This window comes from Desmodus rotundus, chromosome 10, assembly GCF_022682495.2.
Source record: "Desmodus rotundus isolate HL8 chromosome 10, HLdesRot8A.1, whole genome shotgun sequence".
Classification (NCBI taxonomy): domain Eukaryota; kingdom Metazoa; phylum Chordata; class Mammalia; order Chiroptera; family Phyllostomidae; genus Desmodus; species Desmodus rotundus.
Window position 1 is genome coordinate 35150711 of NC_071396.1, and position 24503 is coordinate 35175213.

At 57.9% G+C, this 24503-nt stretch overlaps 1 protein-coding gene across 8 annotated transcripts in view; it reads left to right on the plus strand.

Annotated features, from left to right (window-relative positions):
* The window catches only part of ZNF710 (zinc finger protein 710), a 48064-nt gene that overhangs the window by 19424 nt on the left and 4137 nt on the right, over positions 1 to 24503 (plus strand). For all 8 annotated transcript variants that reach the window (XM_053913048.1, XM_053913046.1, XM_053913049.1 and 5 more), the window contains 3 exons: positions 20372 to 21860; positions 23488 to 23679; positions 24176 to 24350. In XM_053913048.1, the coding sequence (XP_053769023.1) occupies positions 20400 to 21860; positions 23488 to 23679; positions 24176 to 24350 (1828 nt within the window). In that variant the 5' untranslated portion in view covers positions 20372 to 20399. The remainder of the gene's footprint in view (positions 1 to 20371; positions 21861 to 23487; positions 23680 to 24175; positions 24351 to 24503) is intronic.

The window sequence follows — 24503 nt, forward strand, 5'->3', positions numbered from 1 at the left end:
TTCCAATATATGCGGCGGGAAATTGATTGAAATCAAACAACCGTTTCTGCCTAATCAATACACCAAAAAAGGGAACAGAAGGGTACATTGTTAGTGTGCCTAAGAATATCTATTTCCAACCAATAGGCAATGTTAGAAGTGACTGGGAAACAGTAGAGGCATTCCTGTCGAAACCAGGGGCAACACAGCAGGCCTGCCGGCTCCGCCTCTGCTTAACATTACTTTTTAAATACTAGTCAAGATGGTAATACGGAAACAGAAATGTGTCATAAAGAGGGAGTGAGGGTAACCGTACGTACAATTTATACTGAGCCCGGAGCTAGAGGTGGATTTCCAAAGTTTATTATTATTTTTTTAGTCTTCACCCAAGGGTATGTTTATTGATTTGAGAGAGAGAGAGAAACTTCAACATGAGAAACATCGGTTGGTTGCCTCCCACACGTAACCTGACCAGGGATCGAACCTGAAACCCAGGCCTGTGCCCTGACCAGGAATCAAACCCGCAGCCCTGTGTGTGTGTGTGTGTGTGTGTGTGTGTTTGAAAATACCAAGTTTTGTTTCAACTTGAAGGCCAAGGTAGGCTCCATGAGGTCTAAGACCAGGTCAGTTCACTGCATGGCAGATACTGTCCTGAATTAATATTTCTTCAACACGTGAATGAATGCAATGCAAGTTTTCCAAGTACAATACCAATCTTCACCTTTTATTTATTCATTTTTAAAGATTGTACTTATTTATTTTAGAGAGACGGGAAGGGGGAGGGAGAAAGAGAAGGAGAGAAATATCTGTGTGTGGTTGCCTTTCTCGCACCCCCTACTGGGGATCTGCTCTGGCCCACAACCCAGGCCTGTGCCCTGCGAGGGAATCAAACCGGTGACCCTTTGGTTCGCAGGCTGGCGCTCAATCCACTGAGCCACCATGAGCCAGGGCTCCAATTTTCACCTTTTAAATTAGCAAGTTTTTTGCAGAGTCTCACTATGAAAATATGTTAGACATTGAAAGTAGTGCAGTAAACACTCACCCATGACTAGACGCAACAGAGACTAACCTTGTCATCTCTGCTTCATCTCTACATGTGTCCGTGTTTTCCCTGACTCATTCTGAGGTCACAGACCACAGACCACTTCTCCCCTGAATCCCAGAGCTGGAGAGTCCGAAACCTCCCAGAATTTAGCAATCTGTGCAGAGGGTTTGGGAAGCTGCTATGCTGTGCCCCAAGGGTATCCATCTCTGCACAGTGTCCTTGTCCTTGAGAAGGCATTCAAGGGTCACGGCCATGACCTTCTGATGAGTAAGGGAGAAGAAAGCGCGCATCTGCTGAGGATCAGGCCCTGTGCTGGGTGTTTCTCTGCTGGCCTCCTGTTGAACCCTCTCCACAGTGGGATGAAAGGAGCATTATTAGGCCCATTTTGAGGGAAGGTGAAGTTCAAAGAGGTTAAGTAACTTGCCCAGGTCCCCACAATGGCATCGTTCAACCCCGACCTTCAGGGGTTCCTGGCTCTCAGTCTTGTTGTGGCCAACCTGGCCCAACCATGAATGGTTGTAGTGGCCTTTTTCTTTATTTATTCATTTTTAGAAAGAAGGGAAGAGAAGGAGAGAAGTATCAATGTGTTGTTGCCTCTCGTGCACCCCGTACTGGGGACTTGGCCTGCAACCCAGGCATGTGCCCCAACTGGGGATTGAACCAGCGATGTTCGGTTTGCAGCCCACGCTCAATCCACTGAGCTACACCAGCCAGGGCTAGGGCTATAGTGGGGCCTTTTCCTTCTGATTAAACCTGCCCATGCTTGGGCTGGTATAAACGGAAGCCCATTTTCATCTGCAGGAAGGCAGCAGCGTTTCAAAGGTGGTTACGGACGACGGATTCTGTTCTCTCTCCTGACCCCTTGTGAATTCCCCATGGACAGAATGCTGCAAATAAACCTCAGCCTCCTGGAGCCACGCAGGCCGCGTGTAGTTGAATGTAAATTCCAAGAATGCTTACGAAACGTAAAGGCATTATTTTCTGTTTTTAAGAGGCAGGAGAGGAAGGCCAGACAACCGTGGAAAATTGAACGCCCCCTCCCAAAAAGTGGCAATTAAGAAATCACACTTGAAATATTAGGAAAAAGCAAATATGAGGCTCTCTTACCTAGGAGTAGGATCTACCCCCAAGAGGAAATAGATACATCTGCATTTTAAATTCTTAAATTTAGAAACACTCTCGTGTATTCTTAAGCCAGTAACATACAAAAGTATGGGTGTCGTGGACCAGAGCTGTCCTGCATGGTGTTACCTGGCCAACAGGAGCTGGGTGTGGACATGGAGAATAATGCTTAGAGACTTTTATAATTTGACGTTGCCATGACAACACCCAAGTGGGTGATGGGCAGCTGCATCTTGAACAGGGTGGGGACCAGCGTGGGCATCCTCGACCTCCTGCGGCCAGGAGCTGCCTGGAGGGATTCAGATAAAACTGACCCTCTGCTGCAGGGAGTTTGGGAAGCGCTGGGCGTATTAAAAGCAGTGGGAGTTTGAGTGGCAGAAGAATTAGGGGAGAAGTGGAAGACTTCGCACCCTCACCCTCAATCCCAGCAGACCTGTTCATGCAGAAAGGGAGTCAGCTGCCATGCCAGCTGGCCACTCTATTTTGAGCCCCTCCACCTGTCCCCTAGGACTCCTGTGAACCCTGAGAGGGATGTGTTGGCCTGCCGTGCAGCGAGGCCCCAGGATCCAGCCAGTCCTGGTCTTGACTACTTGGGCACTTCTAGCAGGTGGCCCGGGCCACTCACTCTCTGTCTTTGTGCCTGAGGACTTGGAAAACAGGGAGGGAGCCCTGGCCGGTGTGGCTCGGTTGGTTGCAGCATCGTCCCGTAAACTGAAAGGTCCTGGGTGTGATTCCCGGTCAGGACACGCGGCTGTGGGTTGTGGGTTCGGTCCAAGGCCCAAGAGCGTGTGAGAGGGAGCCGATTGCTGTTTCTCTCCCTCCGGAAGGGCCCTCGCATGAGGCAGGATTGAGATACCCACACCAGGGGCTTGGGGCACACTGCTTGCCCCCGGGGAAAGGAAGGGTTCTTTGGGTTGCTTTGTCTATGTTACTTGAAAGAGTGGATTGCCTTGTGCGTCTCCAGGAAGTTGCCAGCTGTCCTCCCATTTCCGAATTACTGTGTGTGTGTGGTGTGTGTGTGTGTTTTCTACGCCTGTGCTGCCGCCGCTGCTGCTGGTGGTGGGGTTGTCAGGAAACAGCCCTTGGTTTCCTGCTGATTAAGTCAGTTCCCGGAGGGTCCTCCCTAGAGCAGCCAGGGGGGCCTGGCCTGCTGGGCCCAGCCTGGTTCTGGCCCTGCCTGGGGCCCCTGGGTTCTTCCTTCCTCGGGTTTAGCCGTCAGGTACATGCCCTCTGCACACCTGGCACCCGAGAGGACTTAGGCCTCTTTCAAGTCACCCCCAGGTTGGGCCTAGGAGATTTTGGTCACCTGAACCCTAAGCCCTTGGAGAGGATGCTGTCAGGTCCTCTGCCCCTTCAGAAGGGGCCTGAAGGCAGGAAGGACCCCAGGCTGAGGGTAGCAGACCCCAAGATCTCTCTGCAAGTCTAGAGGGCCCCTGTCTTTGATCTTAAGAGGCAAGGTTCCAGAGGGTGGAGAGGCCAGGAGAGTGTTGGGATTTGGGGTCCCTGGCCTGTGAAGGACCAGCAGAGAAGGGGTACACTGCCAGGGGAGGGGGCTGAGCTTGCCATGGCCATGAGGCTGTGGTCTTGGCCCCAACACCCACACTCCCTGCTGTCAGTGAGGAGCTGAGGCTCCCACAGAAGGGGCGTCTCCTCTCTGCAGAGAAGCCCAGCTGCTCCGGGACATGGACTCCGCGCCTCCAGGCCTCCCGGGACAGGGCAGGTGTCCTCAGGCAGGCCCTCGGGCCTCCACAGGCCCCATGCTTCCTGCACACAGGGACGAGGCCAGAGCTCCACTGTGCCTAGTATGTTGGCGCCCTCCCAGCCCATCACAGGTTTCACCCATTTCATCAGAGTCGGCCGGGCTCTGCAGCTGGGGCGGGAAGCCCTGTGCTTGCTCAGCCCTAATGGCTGAGTCAACAAAGCCGGGACGTGTATTTGGTTAGCAAACAGGGCGCAACCACGGGGCCGGACCGCTGCCTTCCTGCTCCTGCCTTTCGAGCAAAACGTCCTCTGCAAAGGTCACCAGGACCCGCTCCTTCACGTGGGAGGCTGGAGACGAAATGAGAATGAGGCCTCTTGTTTGAAATGGAGTGAGAATTTCAAGATGGGGACAGCAGAGCTGTGAAACCCAGGCCAGTCCTCCTGGGCCTGGGGCCTGGGGTTCAGGGACTGCGCCCCAGGGCTCAGCGCGTTCTGCTCTTGTGAAAACCCAGTGGCAAATTTGGGCTTCTTTTCCGTAAAAGAGAGACCAACATCCAAACCAGCTGAGTCCTGAGACTTGCCGGCTGCACCGGGGCCCCTCACCCCCGAGGGCGGCTTTCCTCCAGGGCTGGAGTGACTTCTGCTTCTCCTTTTTGTCTTTCTCTACCCTGCTTCTCCCTTTCTCTGCAAACTCAGCCAGCCTCCAGCCAGGCCCGCCCTCCCATTCCTTCTCCTTTCTTCCTCCCCCTCCCTCCTTCTCCAGGTCTCTCTTCCTCTTTCCATCGCTGCTTATTGGAGGAAAACCCTTCCCAGGTTCTCTGTGTGACATTTCTCAGCCATTCGCGTGGCCCTGTTTGATTTCCGCGTCCCTCCTTGGATGCCGAAGCCTCTCACGGGACTGGCTCAAGCGAGCACCTTCCCCCCACCCCTGCCCCGCGAGGGACGCCCCTTCAGTGGCCTCTGGCTCTGTCCAGATGGTCTCTGTCCATTGGGAGCCTGGGATGAATTCTCATTGTTAGCCATCGTCACTCACCACCTCCCCCCCAACTCAGCTGTGAGCCCTCCGGGCCACAGGGGAAAGAAAGCTGGCTGCATGCTTCCTCGTGACACCCCATGAGCCTGGGTGACAGACCTAGCTGAGTTCCCGGTAACAAGGCCTGGGGCCCCGGGATGGGGCTATGAAAGGGTTAAACAGATAAGCCCAGTGGGGCACTGCCCGGCCCTCCTTCACACTGTTCACAGGGTCACCAGAGGATTTTCACAGCAGCCGTCCCATAGCGACACAGTTCCCTCTGCCTAAAACACTCTGGTCTCCCTGCTGCCCGTGAACGGCACCCAAGCCCTGTGTGAGGCCTTCAAGGCCCTGGCCTCCTGCAGAGAGGCTGGCCAGGGGGTTGCTGAAAAGACACCTGAGCTACACCTGAAGAACGCTAGAGGTTTGGGAGGTGGGGAGAAGGAGGTGGGGCCCTTACAAGGAAGGGATGGCCCAGAGGCCAGCCAGAAGGTGGAAATGGGGAATGGCTGGGAGGAGGGGGGCAGCGTGACCCTGGTAAAGTCCCACTCTGCTCAGAGGCCCCAGCCCCGTGGGAGGTGGTACTCAACCCTGGTGCATCTGCCAATCACCCGAATTACCAAAGTCGCCGCGGAGGGGCCCATGGTATGTGTTTGCTTCTGCTCCCCTGGGCCCCCAGTCCCAGGGACCCCCGTGTGCACTTAAGGAAGGTGGCAGGAAACAGCTGCCAGGCCTTTCTTTCCACAGCAGGGATGTGCTGGCGTTCCTCTCTGTTGGTGGGAAGGCTGCCCTGCTCTATCCGCCCGGAGTCCTGGGCCAGGGAGAGCCAAGCGAGCGCCAAGCAGAGATGGGGTCCCTGGAGAGTCAGCTGGAAGGCACCCGGGCCAAAAGAGGAGACTTAGGCTGGATCACCAGCGGGTGCTTGGTAACCAACCAAAGACGGGCCCACCGCACATACAAAACAAGTCACCACCAACTGGCACGGTCCGCTTCCTCGTGACTTCTGATTTGGAAAACGCCACGCGTGACAGCAAAGCAGAGAGCCTTCATCTAGGTTCCACAGTTGTTACCACTTTGCCATCTCGCTCTCTTTCCGATGGTCCTGCTGCGTCACTTGCAAGCGGGTTAGGGGGTGGGAGTCCGTGACGGTTCACCTGTAAACACTTTGGCGAGGACTTTTCCCTGCGGAATTACAACCCGATCATCACAGCTAAAGCATGGCCCATAGTTAATAATACCATCTGAAAGGTGGCACGATTCAAAGTTACCCAGTTCTCTTGCCAACGTATTTTTAGGCTCTTTCTCACGCGTTGGCATTTGGTGGTTGCGTTTCTGTAGCGTCTTCTAATCTCGAACAGTGCCCCTGCTTTGTGCGTGCGACATTGCCTTTGAGGAGGCCAGCAGGCCGGCTGTCCCCGAGAATGTAAGGGCCATGGCTTCTTCTGAGGACGTTCAAGTTTGTAGCGTTGGGAAACTCCCCCACTAAGTTGCTTCCTTGTGTCTGAAAAAATCCTAAGGTGACAGGTACAGTTGAGAGTATCTCCTTTGTCCCCTAAGTGAGTCATAAGATGTCCTGTCCCGCCAACCAAGAAGAAGAGGAAGCTTTAGTAACATTATTTATAAAATGTTGCCGCAGGCCCCGGGTTATTTCAGTTGACTGCACAGCGAGCCGAGCCCTCGCTAGGCTTGGGCGGGCGTTATCCTGGTTCAGCGGATGGGTGGGATTAGGAGAGGCTAAGCTTGTGCCCAGGTCTGCCCAGGTGTACCCGGGTCAGAACCAGACCCTCGGGCCCTCCATACCCGCCCTGGGCCTCGCTGCAGCGGCAGCTGGGAGACGGGGCAGAACAGATACTTTGGCCGCACTTGCCCCAGGACTGGCTCAATTACCGGGCGGCATCACCAAACCCCAGCCCTGCACCAACCCACGCACCGCTGAGCGCTAGACTGAGAATATTGAATGCGCTCTAACCTGTCTTGGTGACTCCGAGTCACGGTGATGAGTTTAGTTACTGAACCGTGTCCCGAGGTGCTGGAACAGCTTGCTCCACCCTGCAAGCTCCCAGGCTGCCATTTGGTCATTTTTCATCCTGCACCCGAGCAAGTGAGTGGGCAGCTATCACTGCCCCCTCCAGCAGCCCTCCCGCCTCCCTGCTCCTCCTCCGAATTTGCATCTTGCCAGTGGTCCAGGAAGCCAGGGGAACAAGTCCCAAGGCTCAGAGGGAGGGGCTCTGTCCACGGCAGGAAGACTGGCTGTCAGTCATACTGGGGCCCCTCCGCACAAGAGGGGTGCTGCTGCTGTTACATATATCAAGTTCAAAAGCCCTAGGGGAAAAAACAAATCGTCACATCCAGCAGGCAAGGCTGGTGGGAGCATGAGTGTGCGTGCGGGTGGGAGTGCCAGAGCAGGAAGGAGGGCACTTCAGGGGCACGGTGACCCCGCTGCTGCGAGGCCGTGCAAGCTCAAGCTGGGCCGTGGGGATGGGGTCCCAGGGCTCAGGCCCGCACGCCAGCCTAAAACCACGTAGCCAAAAACAGATGTCAATAAACCCAGCTCAGAACTGTAAATTTATTTTGTCTCTAGCTTACTTTACTGTAAGAATATACTCTATAATTCACACAACAGACAAAATATGCTAACCAGCTATGTGATCGGGAAGGCTTCCGGTCAATAGATGGCAATTAGTAGTTAGATTTGGGGGGAATCAAGTTATATGTGAATTTTTGACTGCTGGGGCGGGGGCGGCGGCAGAAGGGGGTTGGCACCCCGCAGCCCCGGGTTGTAAAATAACTCCACACACCTCCTCTGGAAAGGCTTCCCTGACCCCCCATGTGCCCAAGGCCGCCCCTCTTCTGGGCCCCCACCCCCTGTTCTCTTGTCTGGTCCTCACACAGCCCGGCTCACAGTAAACTGTAATCCTTGTTTTTTTGCCTGTAGCTCCCACCACATGGGGAGCCCTCGAGTGCAGGGCTGGGGTTGGCTCTCACCTAGGAATGCACCGAAGCTGGCCCGCACGTGGTGGGCAGGAGGGCGCTGGAAGCCCACCGGCTGGAATTTGCATCTGTTGGATTGAAATGCAAGAGCCTTGTGCTCCCAGTGGTTCAGTGACATTTCTGACCCTGTGCTCCCTGGCATTTTTCCCGTGTCCCTTCTCTCAGTTTCCTTGTTGGGCTTGGAGGCCCTTCTGGGCCTGTTCCAACTTAAGGGCATCCTTTCCCAGAGGCAGCTCCCCAAGGCAGGGTGTCCTTTCCCGGATCGACGGTGTCCACACCCCTCACACACACACACACACACACACACACACACACACGCATCCCCCACTAGATTGGCCTCAAGCCTCTCAGGGCTCCGGCTGCACACCGGACAGCATCACTTTAAAATGCCAGCCCAGGCCGCTCGGCACAGACTGACTGCTCGATCGATCAATCAGCCAGTCAGCCTTCCCCCACTCAGCCTCTCTGTCCCCAGGCACTTCTCACAGCCCGGCGTTTGGACAGTCAGAAGGAAGAAGAGTCCTCTGCATCACGGTGGCCCCATGTCGGGTTCCGTCTTGGTTCGCGGAGGACGGAAAGGCACAGGAGGAGTAAGAGAAGGAGAGGCCAAAAGGGACAGTGTTGTTCACCTGGGATCCCAGAGGGACGTCCCTGGAGACTGTTGGTGACTAGGCTGAGGGCTGAGAGTGGGCAGGGGCGGTCCTGTGCGCCGGGCCCAGCACACGGGAGCTACCCGGTGACTGCCGAGGTTGGAAGGGTGGAAGTGGACACCAGTCCTGTCCTTGAAGAGGCACTTGGGGTTCTCTGGGGACACCCATCTGTCTTGTAATCATTGGGCCTTAACTAACTCAGGGAAGTGCCGATCTGTGACGACAGGAAGTCTCAGTGTCCACGGACACCCCTCCCTTGTACGGACACTTGGTTGGACAGTTGGCAGCCAGGGCAAAGGACCGGCCTGGAGCCTGCCACCTTCCTGGGCTGAGGGCCTGGCCTGAGTAGTCGCTGGAGAGGACACCCCATCCCAAGCCTGTGAGAGTGTCGTTCTTTCCACACGTACCAAGCACCCCCCCCCTCGGGCCCTGCAGCTGGAGAACTGAGGGGACCTAGCCTGGCTAGTCGCCGGAATGGCCGCTGAGCTCAGACCTGCCCCCTGCGCCCTCGTACCTGTCCGCCAGAGCAGAGCCAGGAGGGCCAGGTCCCTGGGGACCAGCTCGCCCACAGCGTCCCGGTGGGACAGGATCTCTCCACCTTGGCACACCCGGAGCCACTGGGAGGGAGGCCACATCCAGGCAGCCAGGCCGGGACCCTGACATGAAACTGATGGCTGCCAGCCTCTGGCCCCTGCCCCCCAAGGGGGAGCCCTTCCCTTGGACACGTGGCAAATTTCAGGGGAAGCCTTTAGAGCCGCTCTTGGATGCTTCTCCAGTGGAACTGAATTTATTTTCTGTACTTTTCGGGATTAACGTGCTGCTCTCGTCCTCTCCCTCCCTTCCTCCCTCTCTCCCCAGAAAGGAGAGAAGGAGAAAGGAAGAAAGGGTCCACATTGTCGCCGTGATTGGCGCTTCCTGTGAATGAGGGGGTCACAGAGCAGGGCTGCTCCTTTTCAAGCCCTCCTTCTCCCCTGCCCGCCGCATTCACGCCAGGACGTTCTTTCTTTCGAAGCTTCTGTCTTCCTCTCCCCTTTGTGTCTCTGCTTTCTTTCCCTTCGCTCTCCCACCTTTTATTCTTGGCTCTCCCCCGGTCCCTCGGGACCGATCCTGTCCTCTCTTGCCTCCCCGCCTTTTCTTCTTCTTTTCAATTCCCTCTTTTTTTTCTTTTTGCCTTTTTCTGTAACTTCTTTTTTCTTTTTCTTTTTGAATAGTGCTTCTGTTTTCAAGGGACTGGCCGAGTAGAGAAGTAGGTTTATTTGAGGAAGGGAGAATGTGAATGTTTGCATTTTTCTCCATGGCTCTAAATGTGTTGTTTTTTTTAAAAAAAAGTCACCACGCGGGAAGCTGGTTTCCTGTGGCCCCGGCACCGAGAGGGAAGGGAACTAGTCTCCACCGGACAAGAGGGGCCTGTGCACCCCAAGCCAGGGGGTCCTCACTGAGGAAACCACAGGGGTCACTGGGAGAGCCTGTGAAAGGCCTGGGGCAGCCGCGCGTGGGATTCAGACATGGCCCTGGGGGCCATCTCCCTTTCTGCCCAGGCTTGGGGCGGCCTCGACGTGAGGGTGAGGATCAGAGGGGGATGCGGATCCCCAAAACCTACCTTCTCTGGGGGAGCCGGGCCTTCATGGCCGTGGACCTGAGTGGGAGGAAGAAGGCCTGGTTCACACACAACACTAGGCTGGCCCGGCCAGGCCCACGTGGTCGGGGGGCCGGAGAGCGGGATGGCAGGAAAGGAGGAAACGAAGTGGCGAGGGCTCCGAGGAGGCCAGCGATGCCTGGAGTTTAGACAGGTGATGGTTGATGGAAGGTTTGGCGGTGGGGAAAGGTCTCAGGGCCTGGGCAGAGACTGGCACAGGGGTGAGAGGAAGCTACAGGAAGAGGGTTTCTTCGAGGGAGCCCCTGTAGGATGAGGAACCAGAAGCCAAGGCCTGAGCCCCGGGCCCCTGGGATAAAGGAGGCCGAGGAGGGGCAGAGAGAGGGCAGCTGGGAATAGGAGGAGGTGGAATCTAAGCCTCTGTAACCTTCGAGAGGACAACTGAACTTCAGTGGGAGGGACAGAGAGCAGGGGCCATGGAGGCAGTGGAGGTGGGGCTGGACACCGTTGTTCAGGGGGTGGAGAGAATGCAAGGAGTTAGGCAGTGCCAGGGGCTACCCCAGGGCGTGAGTGGAGCAGAGGCAGGGTAGGGTAGGCCTGGACAAGAGAGGGCCTGTTTGGGACCTGGTTCTTCTCTGGGCAGGAGGGGCCTCAGGCTGCAAGGCCCTTGGCCCCTCCTCAGAGCACAGGACAAAGGGCCAGGTCTGCACCTCCAGGTCCTCAGCCTTGGGAGCCACAGTCTAGCCCAGAATCCCTAGGAAGCATCTATGAGAAGGAGCCCTGGGGTGTGAGTGGCAGGGGGGATTAGAGCAAGAGTCCCAGGCCTGGAGGTCTGGGCTCCCAGGAGCCTGCAAGGGCAAACCCTGCATCTCCACCCTCCGCCACACCCTGCACCACAGGCCTGCAGTATCAACAAAGCACAAATTGAACCTGTCCACAGGTGTGGACAAGGTACAGCTCAGCACACAGCCCAGTGAGGCGGAAAGCCCCATACAAAGGGGTGTCCATCTCCCGCCCCTCGGAGCACAGGGCATGGGAGGAAGGGGATGATATCCTCCACAAGGAAAACTGGGCAGTGCCCGAGCCAGGCACAGGACAGGTGGGACGGTGTGTAGGCTCCCAGGTGGCGACTGGGGCCTAGCGAGAGGCAGAAGGTCTGGGAAGTGGATCTGAACCCCCATGAAGAGTTGAGATCCATTCAGGGGACCCCTGTTGAGCACCTACTGTGTGCCTGTTTGGAGGATGACACACTTTTCAGAGGCCATGCCGGGCCTCTAAGAGGCTGGGGAAGGGGCTGGGCCCTCCTTCTGGGCCTGGTTGCTGAGACTGGGTGAGCTGTGGGTAAGGGCAGTCGGGGGTGTGGCTGGGGATTTGTTCTCCAGGGACGGGATGCAGATGGCTGGGGAGCAGGTGCAACCTTGCGGCCATGCCAGATGGGACAGGCCACCGCCACCGCCACCCTTCCTGGCCTTACCTGCTTCTCAGGCACCTGCTGGCAAACCTGGAGGCTGCTGGAGCAGGCCTGGCTGCCCAGCAGGTTTTTCCAGTTTGGGCAAGAACACCTCCTTACACCCCATTAAGCACCCACAGCGGCCCTGGAGATGAAAGGCAGCCCCGCTCTGGGGGTGTGGGGCAGACTGGGTCTGCGTTTGGGAACAGGCTTTGGAGGCAGACAGGTTTCTGGGGCTCCCTTGTCCAGGACGGCAGAGGACAGAAGCCAGGGGCAGTCAATCCCTCTTCAAGGACGGGCATCAGGAAGCCTGGCTCCTCCTGTAACTAGCTTTGTGGTCCTGGGCACGTTCCGAATGCTGCCAGGTTCTGCTGTAAGCACCTGGCATGTTTTCCCGGGCACCAGTCGCCCACTTAGTGAGATGGGAGTAGCAGAGGTGGGCCTTTGGATTCCAGAGTCTGGGCTCTAAACCGGTGTTTCTCATCCTGTTTCTAAATTATCGTTTGTAATCCTTGCAGACCAGTGTTTTATCAACCCCGCCTGGATGCCAAGAGCAACGTCACATTGCCGTGAAAGTTGAGAGCAGTCCCAGGGAGCCTGCTCTGGAGGCGGTCTTAACCTGTCCGTGCCTCGGTTTCCTTCTCTGCCTGACGGCAGTGATGGTACAAGCGCCAGCCATGCAGACAGAGGTCCGTGTTAAGTTAGTGCACGGAGCACTGTAGCTCTCGGGACAGACAGCCCGTCTGTCTGCTTAGGTCGGGGTTCCATGATCTGGGGAACCGAGAGTAAGAGCACCGCCCCCACTTGGTGGCGTGGTGCCGGAAAGGGCTCTGTAAACTGTGGAGGGCTGTGCCCAGGTGAGCGGGCACGCTCACTCCCCTTCCCGGCCCGTCTGTCTGAGTCCCAGGGGAACTAGTGTTTCATCCAGCGCTTTGGCCCCAAGCACACCTGGACCAGGGCCCTGTCCGCCAGCCCTCACCACCCCACAGGTGGGTGGGCACACAGGGGCTCCCGACCCTCCGCTCACTCTGCGAAAGTGTCGTTCGTGAGGTGAGTGAGACATGCATCTTTGTGTCGCGCCTGCTTGTGGCTGCCGGCAGCCTTGTGTGCGCGCGCCTGTGTGTACACTGTCAGCCCAAACGCTCCACCAGCTGTCCCTCCCCCCGGAGATCCACACAGGCATTACGTGAATGAGAGAGGCATTCTGGACTCCTCTCCTGGCATAAATCCGTCCTCGCCTCGGGTGTGTGGGTGACTGCAAAATCAATGTTGATTACGACAGCGGCAGCTTCAGGAGGCGGTGGCGGCTGCCAGGGGCTCTGCTGGGACCGAGGCCTGGGATGAGTCACCACACTGGCTGCTGGGCAGGCCGTGCTCCTCGCCCAGCCTTGGTGTAAGGAACACCACCCATCTCGCTCCCTGGGCTAACGGCCTCCCAACAGCACTGGGAAGTGGGGACCACCATCCCATGCCCCAGAAGGGGAGACTGAGGCACACACAAACCCCCGTGTAGGGGTGGGGCCAGATGCCACAGCGCATGCTGAGCCTCGGTTGCCTTCCACGTTCCCCTTGACCTAGAAGAACGTTCTGACCCCTTATGCTTAGAAAAGAAAAAAAGAGGGAAAAAAAGCAATGAAGTGACTTGGTTTTCTTGTGGTACCCCGCATGTTTATTGCTTATTTCCCGTCTGGTGTTTTGCTCTGCTGTTTCGTGGTTTTGTCGCTCTAACCAAACTGTGAGGTCCCCGAGCGTGGGGATCTTGGCGTCCCACCCGCAGCCAGCACCAGCATGGCCTCTGGGAGTAACAACAGTAACAATGATACTGTAATAATAATAACTTCCGGTGTCAGAGCCCTTACTGTGCACCGGCCTCGTTATTTCCCGCATCTCCTTTGTATAAAAAGCAAAGCATCTCGGTCACATTCAATGACTCCAGCCGTCTGCCGCCCTGCCTTCTGTGCCTTGGTTTCCCCTCCTTCCCTGTCAAGAGGGCTTTGTTTGCAGGGTCCCACGCTTTATATCTGTGATCTCATTGGACACAGGCCCGGCCTGATGGATGAGCTCCGCCCACGGTGGGTCCTTTTCACATCCCTGTCCCCACCTCGAAGGCAAGGAAACTGAGTCCCAGGAGAGTTGAGGCACTTGCCCTGGGCCAGTTGGCTCACAGGGGCAGAGCTGGGCCCCTCTCCTCTCTGTCCTGCTCCTGGGTCTCCTGGGGTGCTAAGCCAGGCTTTTAGGGGGGAAGCCAAGCTGCTGGGTCCTTGGCACGTCTGGGCACCGAAGGCCTGCATGCTGGGCCTTGCTGTATGCAGGAGCGGGGGGCGGGGAGGCTGGAGCTGCCCCAGGGGGACCTGTGGGAACCAGGACTTCCAAGGAGGGGATCCCACGCAAGGGTGCTTCCTTTTCTCAGAGGCAGTTTAGGGTAAAGAGTTAATTTTGAACACCGGGCGAATCTCACTGCCCTGTTTGGAGCAAGAGGAGCCAGGGACCCTGGGCAGCTGCTCGCCTTGTGCCTCCAGCTGAGGCCTGTGTTTCACTGCCACTAGGCAGGTGGGGCGGCAGGGGCTGCGGGTGGGTGGGCTTCCCTGGACTGCCGGGAGTTCCTGCCTTGGCAGCACTGAGGGGTAAGGCTGGGCCTCGCATCCACCGTCTAGGTTTTGCTCAGGCTTCATTCTGAGGGGCCTGCAGCGCAGGTCCTCGGCCCAGGCTTGGGGAAGGGAGCCGAGCCCCCTAGGGTTCCATTGCTTCCTAGGGTGCCCTGTAGCTTCCCTCTGCCGGTTGCAGGTGAGATCAGTCGAGAGACTGCACCATGGCAGGCAGGGGGTCCCTTCCGGGATTTCTGGCTTGACCCTCGGAGATGACCCGAGAGAAAGAAGGCTGGGACTGAGCTAGAGAGGCCCGGCTGATGAAATGGCAGTGTGTGTGTGTGTGTGTGTGTGTGTTTCCCTCCTTCCTTCCATCTTTTTTTTTTAAGCGAGAGATAAATAAATGTCGCCATGAGATGACAAGAGAACATTGAAGGAGATGAAAGGAGAGTAAAAGGGAGCGAGAGCCCAGAAGCAAAGGACAGAGGGGCCCTGGGACCATGCACTTCGAGGAGGGGAGAGATGAAAGAGGGGAAAGATGGGAACGCAGGACCGAGCAGCGGAGCGGAGGATGGGGTTGCCACGGAAACGGAAGGAGGGGAGGAATGGAGGGAGAGGGAGGCTGGATGGAGAAGGCTGAGGGCGCGAGTGGGAGGGGCTGGAGACCAGCTTGACAAGCAAGGAGGGAAGCCATGAGAAGCTGGTTCCCAGGGCTGAACCAGGCCCCATTATGGGGAAACTGAGGTCAGCAGGGAAGGAAGACACAACACAGAAAGGTCATTCCTGCCAGGGTGGAGGGAGCTGAGTCTGGGGCCTGGGACTGCCTCTCTCTCAGCCTCAGTTTCCATACCTGGGAAACAGAAGTGGGGCTCCCCACCCCAGAACGCTGCCTGGAAGCCTCATCACAGCACCCGACCGAGTTCCAGCCTGATGAAGGCACCTGGTGCTCCTTCACTGTGGTTCTTATCTTTGTCCCGTGAACTTGGGAGCCCAGGGTTTGTTGGCTCTTCCCTGCTGGATCAAGCTGGTGATCGTTGGGTCCAGCATAGTGAACCTGGGTGGGAGACAGAGGTGCTTTCTTTGCCTGTGGGATGGAGCCTTCCTGAAACTGCTCCTGGGCACAGGCACTGGGCCCAAAGCTCAGGGAAAGGACGTGCAGGGGGTGTTGGGTGGGCTGCTTGGCTGAGCCCCGGGGACGCTGTGCAGCCTGGAGGTCGCCCTGGGGCGGAGGCGAGCACGTTTGCAGACAGCTGAGGCAAGGATTTCCCCTGCATCTCATCCATCTGTCCATCCTAGGCCTCAGTGAGTGTGTTGGCTCCTTTCCCCTCTTCTCCTCGTAGGGCCCACTCTGCTCACCTCTGACCCGTAAACAGATGCAGTTGTGAATCAGTGGGACTGTGCCAGGGTTCTCCAGAGAAATAGAAACAGTGGGATTTACATATGCACAGAGAAAGAGAATTATTTTAGGAATTGGCTCCCACGATTACGGGGGCTGGCAAGTCCGAAATCTGGTTCAAAGCCGGCTGGTTGCAGGAGCTACACAGTAGCTCGGGGCAACACCGAGATGAGTGTTTGACCAAACCACTGGGCACCACAGCCTGGCCAAGTCCCATGCGACTTTAACCTGACCTTCCCAGGCTGTGGAAGACGCCCTCACCCTGCCCCAGAAACTGCACCTGATCCTCTGGTGTGAGGATACTCACCCGCTGCAGGGAAGGGCAGTCCTGGCAGAGGGATCAGCCTGTGCAAAGGCCCTGAGGCAGGAAACAGCCATGGGGGGAACAGAGGAGGAAGAGGCTTAATGGGGGGTCAGGTGGAGCTTGGTTGGGGAACTTCACCCTTCTGGACATGAGGCTGAGGGTGGGCATTCTAGTCCCTGCTTCACTGTCTCACTGTGTGGCCTTGGACCTGTCTCTTCCCTTCCCTGGGCGTGAAGAACCTCAGGCCCCCGTGTGGTGTGGGCGGGGGGTGGCACACGGGGGTGGCAGCCAGTCTGTCCACCGAGAAAAGGGGAAGCAGAGGCAGAGAGTCCTCTGAAGAAGAGACTCACACCCTCCCCCGGGGCGCCCCCCACCCCCCACGCCCCTTCCACTGCAGAAGTGAGACTGAGGTTTGCACAAGCCTCTGGCTTTTGCTTTCACTTCCTCTTCCTGTCTGGGGACGTGAGCAGAGCTTGCCTTTACGTCTGTGCTGAGGAGACAAGGAGGGTAGGGCAGTTTTGCCGCACGTGGAAGTCTCATGGGTGATTTTACAGACATGTCCACACCTGGGACCTCCTTTCCCCTCACTGGGCCCAGGCTCCTGCCCGCTCCAAGTTCACCTTCTCTGGGAGCCTGAGGCCCCGGGGTCAAAGGGCCCAGACACCAACAGGACAGCTGATGACAGGGCAGAACAGGCCCCTCCAAGGCAGTCATCAAAGTACATCCATGACAGTGTGCTTGGTGATATCCCAGGGCTGGGTTGGCAGCGGGGCCCCGAGACATCTCCAGCTGGTGGTGGGAGTTAGTCGAAGAATAGGCAGGCCCGCTGGTTCTGCCTTCAAAATGGGTCCTGTCCTGCTGGCCCCGTCCACCCGCGCTCTAACCTGCTATCCGCATTTTGGAGACACGCCCCCCCCCCCCCCCCCCCCCCCCCCCCCGCCGCGGCCAGGTGCCCGGCCCTCCCCTGCTGTGAGAGCCGGATTGCCTGCAGGAGTTTCAGTGAGAGGAGGTGCCATCACCAGTGGAGACCCTGATGGGCCAGGCACCCTGTCCAGGGTCACACAGCAAGTCACTGATTGGTTTGACAAGTGCGTGTCAGTGTTTATAGCAGGAGAGGGCATAGCTGCGGGAGCTCTGGGCCCTGCCTGGGTGAGGGAGGCTCTTGGCTGGGCCTCAGCCCTGACCCAGCCTCTGGCCCCTCCCCAGGGGCCGGCAGGCCCTCAGGCCCGGATGGAGGGGGAAGGGGGCGATGCTCATCCCGGAGAAACAGGGCAGTGCAGGGCAGCCCTGGGCCTAGGGTCGCACCACAAGGCCTCTCCTCCCTCTCCACTCTCTCCTTCCCCTCCCCCCCATCCTTGCTTTTGTTTGTTGGCCTCCACAGCCTCTTTCTCACTTTCTCCCTCCCTCCCTTCCTCCCTCTCCCTCAGCTGTGGCCTCCCTTCCCCCATTCCTAACACACGTCTTTAAACTATAATCAGACGCCTATTCCGTTTCCTCTGTTTCTTGTCTTTGCCATTTCCTTTCTCTGCACCCTGGGGACAGTGGGTGCCCCGCTAGGAGACCGAGCTGCACCCGATGACACCCCTCCTCTCACAGCCAAGGGCCAGCCCGAGCTCCCCTTGTCCTGGACATCGTGCAGAGCTTTTGTTCTGAGCCCACAGCACCGGTGGCCAGGAAAGGCCATGCCCTGAGGACAGTCCCGTAAGGGTGGCCCCAGGCGAAGGACAGAGCCCGTCCCTGCACGCAGGGTGTGAGAACGCGGCAGGCTCTCCAGGGCCTAAAACGGGGGCGTTGTAGCCTGTGAGGAGGAGCCCGACGAGGGGGTGAGTGGGGAACCAGAAAGGTGGCCCAGGAGGAGGAGGAAGCATGACATCGGGCTGCAGAGCCCCCAGCTTCCCACTAGTCACTTCCACGTGTGATGGAGAGAACGCGCATGCGGAATGCGGGCAAATAGGCAAATAAAGAGGCCCTCTGCCTTCCTCCGCGTGGCCTGTGTCTCAGCAAGCAGAGCTCTCGCTACGCGCATGCGCGTGCAGGGCAGCCCCTGGGAGCGGAGGCTGGGCCCCTGGCCGGGACGTGCCCTCCGGGGGTGCACAGACTGCGGGGCCGGGCTGCGGAGCCCGCTCTGCCTGCGCTGCCCACGCGCTCTGGAGCACGTTAACCGGCCGGGTCCCTGGGCTGTGACATGGGGTACACACACCCCCACCCTCACCCCGTAGGGTTTTTTCGTGATGAAATGACTCACCTAGCGTGGCACTCAATGATAGAAACCTAGCTCCATAGCTGCCACTCGTGTTTGTGGCCGGAGGTTGGCAGCTCTGTGTCCTCCCCCACACACACACTTGGGCACGGGCTCCTAACAGAGAAACACCCTCTCATCCTCAGCCCCTAAATCGCAGAGCAGGGATTCAGCGAATAGTATTGGCCCCATAAATGAACAGGTGAGTTCTCAGTTTCCAGAGGTTGTCTGCAGTCACCCAAATCTTTGCTGAACTTGGGGCCCCAAAATGGAGATTCCTCTCAGCTCTGTGGCTTTGGTCAGAAAAAGTCTCCTTCCAGAGACCCAGGCAGCGGAGAACAGTGCTTCTCATATCTATGAGGGCATCGCAAGGAACTGAGCTCCTTCACCAAAGTGACCACCGAGGTCACGGCCCTTCCAAGGATAGGGTTTTCATCCCCACTTTCAGATGGGGAGACAGGCGCAGAAGTGACTTTGAAATAACAGTGCTTAGTCACTTGTACGTGACAGCTGGGACTTGAGGCTAAGCTGCCCTGACGTTCTAACGGGGGTGGGGGTGGGCCCCTCCAGCCTGTTCCAGATGGACCAGAGCCCTGAATCAGAGGTCCCTTCCATCTGACCCCTTCCACCAGAACTCCGCTTCAGGCTTAATAGTTAAGTCTTTAGAGTCCGTGTCAAGGAGGCTAAATTCCTGTCTGGGGTACTTTATTTTTAGCCGGCTTCAGGAAGGGGAGGCTCTGCTGGCCTATGGGGGGTTGGAGGGGAGATGGGCCTGTTTCCTGAGGAAGGGCCGCCTCTGGGCCATGCGCCAACTGTGGCCCTGTTGGGGGGGAGCGGGCGAGGCAGGCAGGAGCCACCCCAGGAATGTCCTCCTTCCTATGGTGAGCCTCCCATGCGCCAAGCCCTGAGCTAGGAGTGGGGGCTTCAATCATGAGTCTCCAGCTCAGGCCAGGAGGAGTCCCTCCCACATCCGGGCACTGCTCCTGCCAGCTGCCGCCCCTGGAGGCCAGGAGAGGCCGAGGGCATGGGGCCGGTGAGCAGGGCAGCGCAGCGAAGCCCCAGGAACAGGTGGAATTTGAGGGCAGCCTGGGAAGCTGCTGGTGGGAGGAGCCAGGAGCTCAGCAGGGTTGGAAACGGGTTTGGAGAGTGGGAACCCCGAGAGGACACCCATGCGCTCGGGGTCTGGACCTGGACCTGTGGGCACATTGGCTTTTTTAAAGGACCTTTTAGGTTGCAGAGGCAGGGAGGCCGAGAAGCTGGGGGCCAGTACCTTCCTTTCAGACAGTTGCCTCAAACAGGTTCACCTTTGCTGAGCCCTGCTTTCAAATCAGATCTCACATGGAATCCCAACCCGCAAATCAGAAAATAAAACTTTTAATTTTTCATCGGTATAAGTTTGGACATTTAAGTGCTTAACATTTAGCTAATTGGGAACCATGACCCATGGGGGACCCATCACTTAGTGTCAGGGTGACCCGTGGGAGCCACTGTGTGAGGTCGGCCTTGGCCCTAATTTATGTTCACATGTCGCCTTCTTTTTGCTCAATATGCATTCTTTGCAAAACCGAAGTCCCTCATTCGTATGGACAGGCCGTCCCACGTGGTGACAGTCCTTTAACACCTCCCTGTGGCCTCAAGGCCCCGGCAAAATCAATCACCTTGGCAACAAAGCCAGTGGGGCCCCTGAGTGCGTTGGAATGAGGTGTGCTGTGTATACCTGGGAGTAGATGGGTTTTCTGAAATCAGCTTTTAAAAAGAGGAGTCCTTCCTTTTTGTGATTTTTTTTTTTTAACAGAGAGAAGAAGGAAGGGAGGAGGGGAGGAAGGGAAACATCAGTGTGTGGTTGCCTCTTGTGCACCCCCAACTGGGGACCTGGCCCGCAACCCAGGCATGTGTCCTGACTGGGAATTGAACCGGCTACCCTTTGGTTCTCAGGCTGACACTCAGTCCACAGAGCTACACCAGCCAGGGCCCTTTTTGTGACTTTTGAATCAGGAGGGCGTGTGGGGCATGCTTTGAGAACCGTTCCACCTCCCTGTTTTACAGATGGGAAGACAGGCCATTTGGTGAGGGGGCGGGGTGCTGGCAGGCTTGCCCAGGGTCCGGCAGGGAGATGCAGAGATGGGCAGAGATGTGAGGGGGTGGAGGGGTGGTCACTGCTCCTTATAATTACGTGTGTCCTGTGCCCAAGGCGGGAGTAGTTTGGGGTACCCACACCCCAAATTAGCAGATCCCTTGCTGACTACGTGTTTGTGCAGCAGTGAGCCCGTGGTACTAATGCGTCCTTCTCCCCTCCCCCGCAGCGATGCCCTCCTAGCCAGCCGCCCAGGGATGGAGGGCTTCATGGACTCAGGGACACAGACGGACGCCGTGGTGGTGCTGTCCTTGGCTCAGGCTGCCGTGCTGGGCCTGGTCTCGGAAAATGAGCTCTTTGGAGCCACCATAAGCGCCGAAGCCTTCTACCCAGACCTGGGGCCCGAGCTGTCCGGGGCTTCCATGGGGGAGCCGGGGCCCCAGGGCCCAGATGTCTACCAGCTGGCCTGCAACGGGCGGGCCCTGGAGGAGCCGGCAGAGGAGGAGGTGCTGGAGGTGGAGGCGGCCTTCGAAAAGCACACCCGGCGGAAGACACGGCCGCCTGTGAGGCTGGTGCCCAAGGTCAAGTTTGAGAAGATGGAGGAGGAGGAGGAACAGGAGGTCTACGAGGTGTCTGTGCCAGGGGACGACAAGGACGCAGGCCCCACGGAGGTGCCGGCCGATGTGCCGGGTGGCGGCTGCGAATCGCTAGTGCAGAGCAGCGCCGTCAAGATGATCGACCTCAGCGCCTTTAGCCGCAAGCCCCGGACGCTGCGGCCCCTGCCCCGAGCCCCGCGGCCAGAGCTGGATGTGGCCCCCTACGACCCCCACTTCTCCGACCCGGCCCGGGACGGCTTCCCGGAGCCCGGCATGGCGCTGCCCGGGCCCGAGGCCTTGCCGGCGGAGTGTGGTTTTGAGCCGCCCCCGCTGGCGCCCCTGAGCGACCCCGAGGCCCCCACCATGGAGTCCCCAGAGCCCGTGAAGCCGGAGCAGGGCTTCGTGTGGCAGGAGGCAGGCGAGTTTGAGGCGGACGCGGCGGGTTCCACAGTGGAGCGCCACAAGAAGGCCCAGCTGGACCGGCTGGACATCAATGTGCAGATCGACGACTCCTACCTGGTGGAGGCGGGCGACCGCCAGAAGCGCTGGCAGTGCCGCATGTGCGAGAAGTCCTACACGTCCAAGTACAACCTGGTGACGCACATCCTGGGCCACAACGGCATCAAGCCGCATTCCTGCCCGCACTGCAGCAAGCTCTTCAAGCAGCCCAGCCACCTGCAGACGCACCTGCTGACGCACCAGGGCACCCGGCCCCACAAGTGCCAGGTGTGCCACAAGGCCTTCACGCAGACCAGCCACCTCAAGCGCCACATGCTGCTGCACTCGGAGGTCAAGCCCTACAGCTGCCACTTCTGCGGCCGCGGCTTCGCCTACCCCAGCGAGCTCAAGGCCCACGAGGTGAAGCACGAGAGCGGCCGCTGCCACGTCTGCGTCGAGTGCGGCCTGGACTTCTCCACCCTGACCCAGCTCAAGCGCCACCTGGCCTCCCACCAGGGCCCCACCCTCTACCAGTGCCTCGAGTGTGACAAGTCCTTCCACTACCGCAGCCAGCTGCAGAACCACATGCTCAAGCACCAGAACGTGCGGCCCTTCGTGTGCACCGAGTGCGGCATGGAGTTCAGCCAGATCCACCACCTCAAGCAGCACTCGCTCACCCACAAGGTACGGCTGCGCCCCTGTGCCCCTGCGTGCCCTTGCACCTCCCCCAGGAGCTCTGCCTGGGCCGCGGCTCCGCCCCCTCCTGTCCTTCACCCAGAGAACTGGGCGAGATCATTTAGGGCATACTAGAGATGGTTCACAGGTGAACAGTTCCTATTTTTCTAGTGACGTTCACGAATAATAGATAATTGAGATTAGTTGTCTTTTAAATAGTCAAACCTGACTTATTTAAAAAAAAAGTTTTTTTTTTTGGTTGAAACGTTTGAGGAACCCTGGGTCCTGCCTGCCCTCCTGCTTTATAGATGGGAGGGACGGTCGGGACAGAGGGACCTACAGACAGGTTCCTTTGTTCCTTGTAACAAAAGTATGTCAAAACCTGCCACTTGGTTTTAGGAAAAAGCTAAATATATTTCATGCAAAAGGGAATACATTCAGGAAGTATATTTGTTGTGGAGGAGTATAGTTGGGTTTTGAATACGGCCAGAGTGGCGAAGTGGCTTGTGGAGAGGGAAGATGGGGCCATATTGTTCTTAACCTTGATCTCTTCCCCTCCCTCTCCCCACCCCCGCCTTTCAGCCAGCATCACCTCCTCCGAAAGGCCCTGATGTCCAGGCAGGTGGAATGAGGCCTCTCAGGTCCCGCATCCCACTCTGGCTAGCACCCTGGTTTCCACCCCAAATCCAGCCAGCTGCACACCTTGAAGCACTGTGCAGACAGCTTCCTCTCTTCATAGGGGTGGCCTTAGAGACGCTCCTGGGCAAACCAGTGTCCTTGCCTCTCACCATGGACATTGCACAGTGATGGGGGAGCAACAGCATGCCAGGCCGAGGACCTGGCCCACCCCAGCGCTAAGACGTTTTCTGCTAGAGCAGAAATGATTTGTAGGTTCGGGCCAGGTGCTCCTGCACTTGGTTGGTGCAGCTGCCAAGAGCATCGTGTTAGGAAGGATTCTGCAGCAGAATCTGGGCTCAGCCCCAGCCCCAGAACGTGCCTGAAGCACAAACCAGACAGCTGATTGTGAGTGTCTGCGGGTAGTGCGAGTGACGAGTGCTAAGTTCACAGGCTATTTATTTGCCATCTTTCTCCTCTGCTGAAACTCCCCACCTGTCTGCAAAGTGTTAAAAGATACATAATGCAGTGAAGAAAAGCTGAAAGGCAAAAATGAAAGGCTAATCCGATTGGAAACATTCCTCTCGTCAGCCTAAATTTGGACAACGTGCCGGGCACTTGCCAGGTGCACTCCCAAAGGGTAGGGCCCCCTGGTGGTAACACGTGTCTTCGCGCCTCCAGCGAGCCTGGGAGGACCGAGACACACCCCTACCTGCCAAGAGAAATAGACACCGGAACTGTTAAATTATGATCAGACACTTTGTACCAGCGATAGGGACAGTAGCTGCAACCACAGAAATGTGTCTGTCCCGCTGGGATTCTACTAACTGGCTGGAGTTCTAGCAAAGAGTTCAGCTCCCAATTTTTGTCCTAACATTTCTCCCCAATCTGCCCAGCACCCTGCCCTGGCACTCTCCCCATGGTTTTAAACTAGTGGTCCGTGTTTGGGACACCCCCAGGAAGTCATTTCCCGGCAACTGCACAGATGCTCTGACCCTGACCCTGGCCCCCACCCCTGCAGGGCGTGAAGGAGTTCAAGTGCGAGGTGTGCGGCCGGGAGTTCACCCTGCAGGCGAACATGAAGCGGCACATGCTGATCCACACCAGCGTCCGGCCCTACCAGTGCCACATCTGCTTCAAGACCTTCGTGCAGAAGCAAACCCTCAAGACCCACATGATTGTACACTCACCGGTGAAGCCATTCAAGTGCAAGGTGCCCGGCCCTCCGGCCCCATGGTGGGGCGGTCCCCCGGGAGGCCTGGCCAGGGTGGGCGAGTCGCTGTGTAAAGCACAGGGTTGGCCTGGTTGAGGGGAGCTGCATGGGCTTTGGGGAGTCGGAGTGGGCGGTGGGGCTTCAGATCCCACAGCGGCTGAAGTTGTCTGTGGTTTTTGAGAGTTGGGGGGTGGGGGGGTTCTGGCGCAGCCACAGGGAAAGAGCCCAGGCCCACGACTCAGTGCCGTTGGAGATCCGAGCCCTGGATTCCTGACCACTCCAGCTCAGGGATTGTGGGGCAGTCCCACAGAAACGGTGACCGTGCTGGGGCTCAGTTTTCTGCCTCTTGGGCCTCTGGGGTCACACAGGAAAGAGCAGAATGAGTGCTATCCGTAGCGAGTGGGGCTGCAGCCCAGCCGTGGACACGGGAGGGGGCCGGGGTCCTGGAGGGCAGGTGGGCTCCCTGTGGGCTGATGGGGCCCGTGGTGTGTTCCAGGTGTGCGGGAAGTCCTTCAACCGCATGTACAACCTGCTGGGCCACATGCACCTGCACGCAGGCAGCAAGCCCTTCAAGTGCCCCTACTGCTCCAGCAAGTTTAACCTCAAGGGCAACCTGAGCCGGCACATGAAGGTCAAGCACGGCGTCATGGACATTGGCCTGGACAGCCAAGGTGGGTGGGCCCCGCGCAGCCGGAGTGGTGCCCTCACGGCACCTGCAGGAGCCTCCTGTCCAGTAAGGGGGGGCGGGAGGCCAGCCATTCCTGAGACCTCACTGGGGTGGGCTCAGGTCTGGAGAGGGGGCACACTGGAGGGCCTCTGTGGTG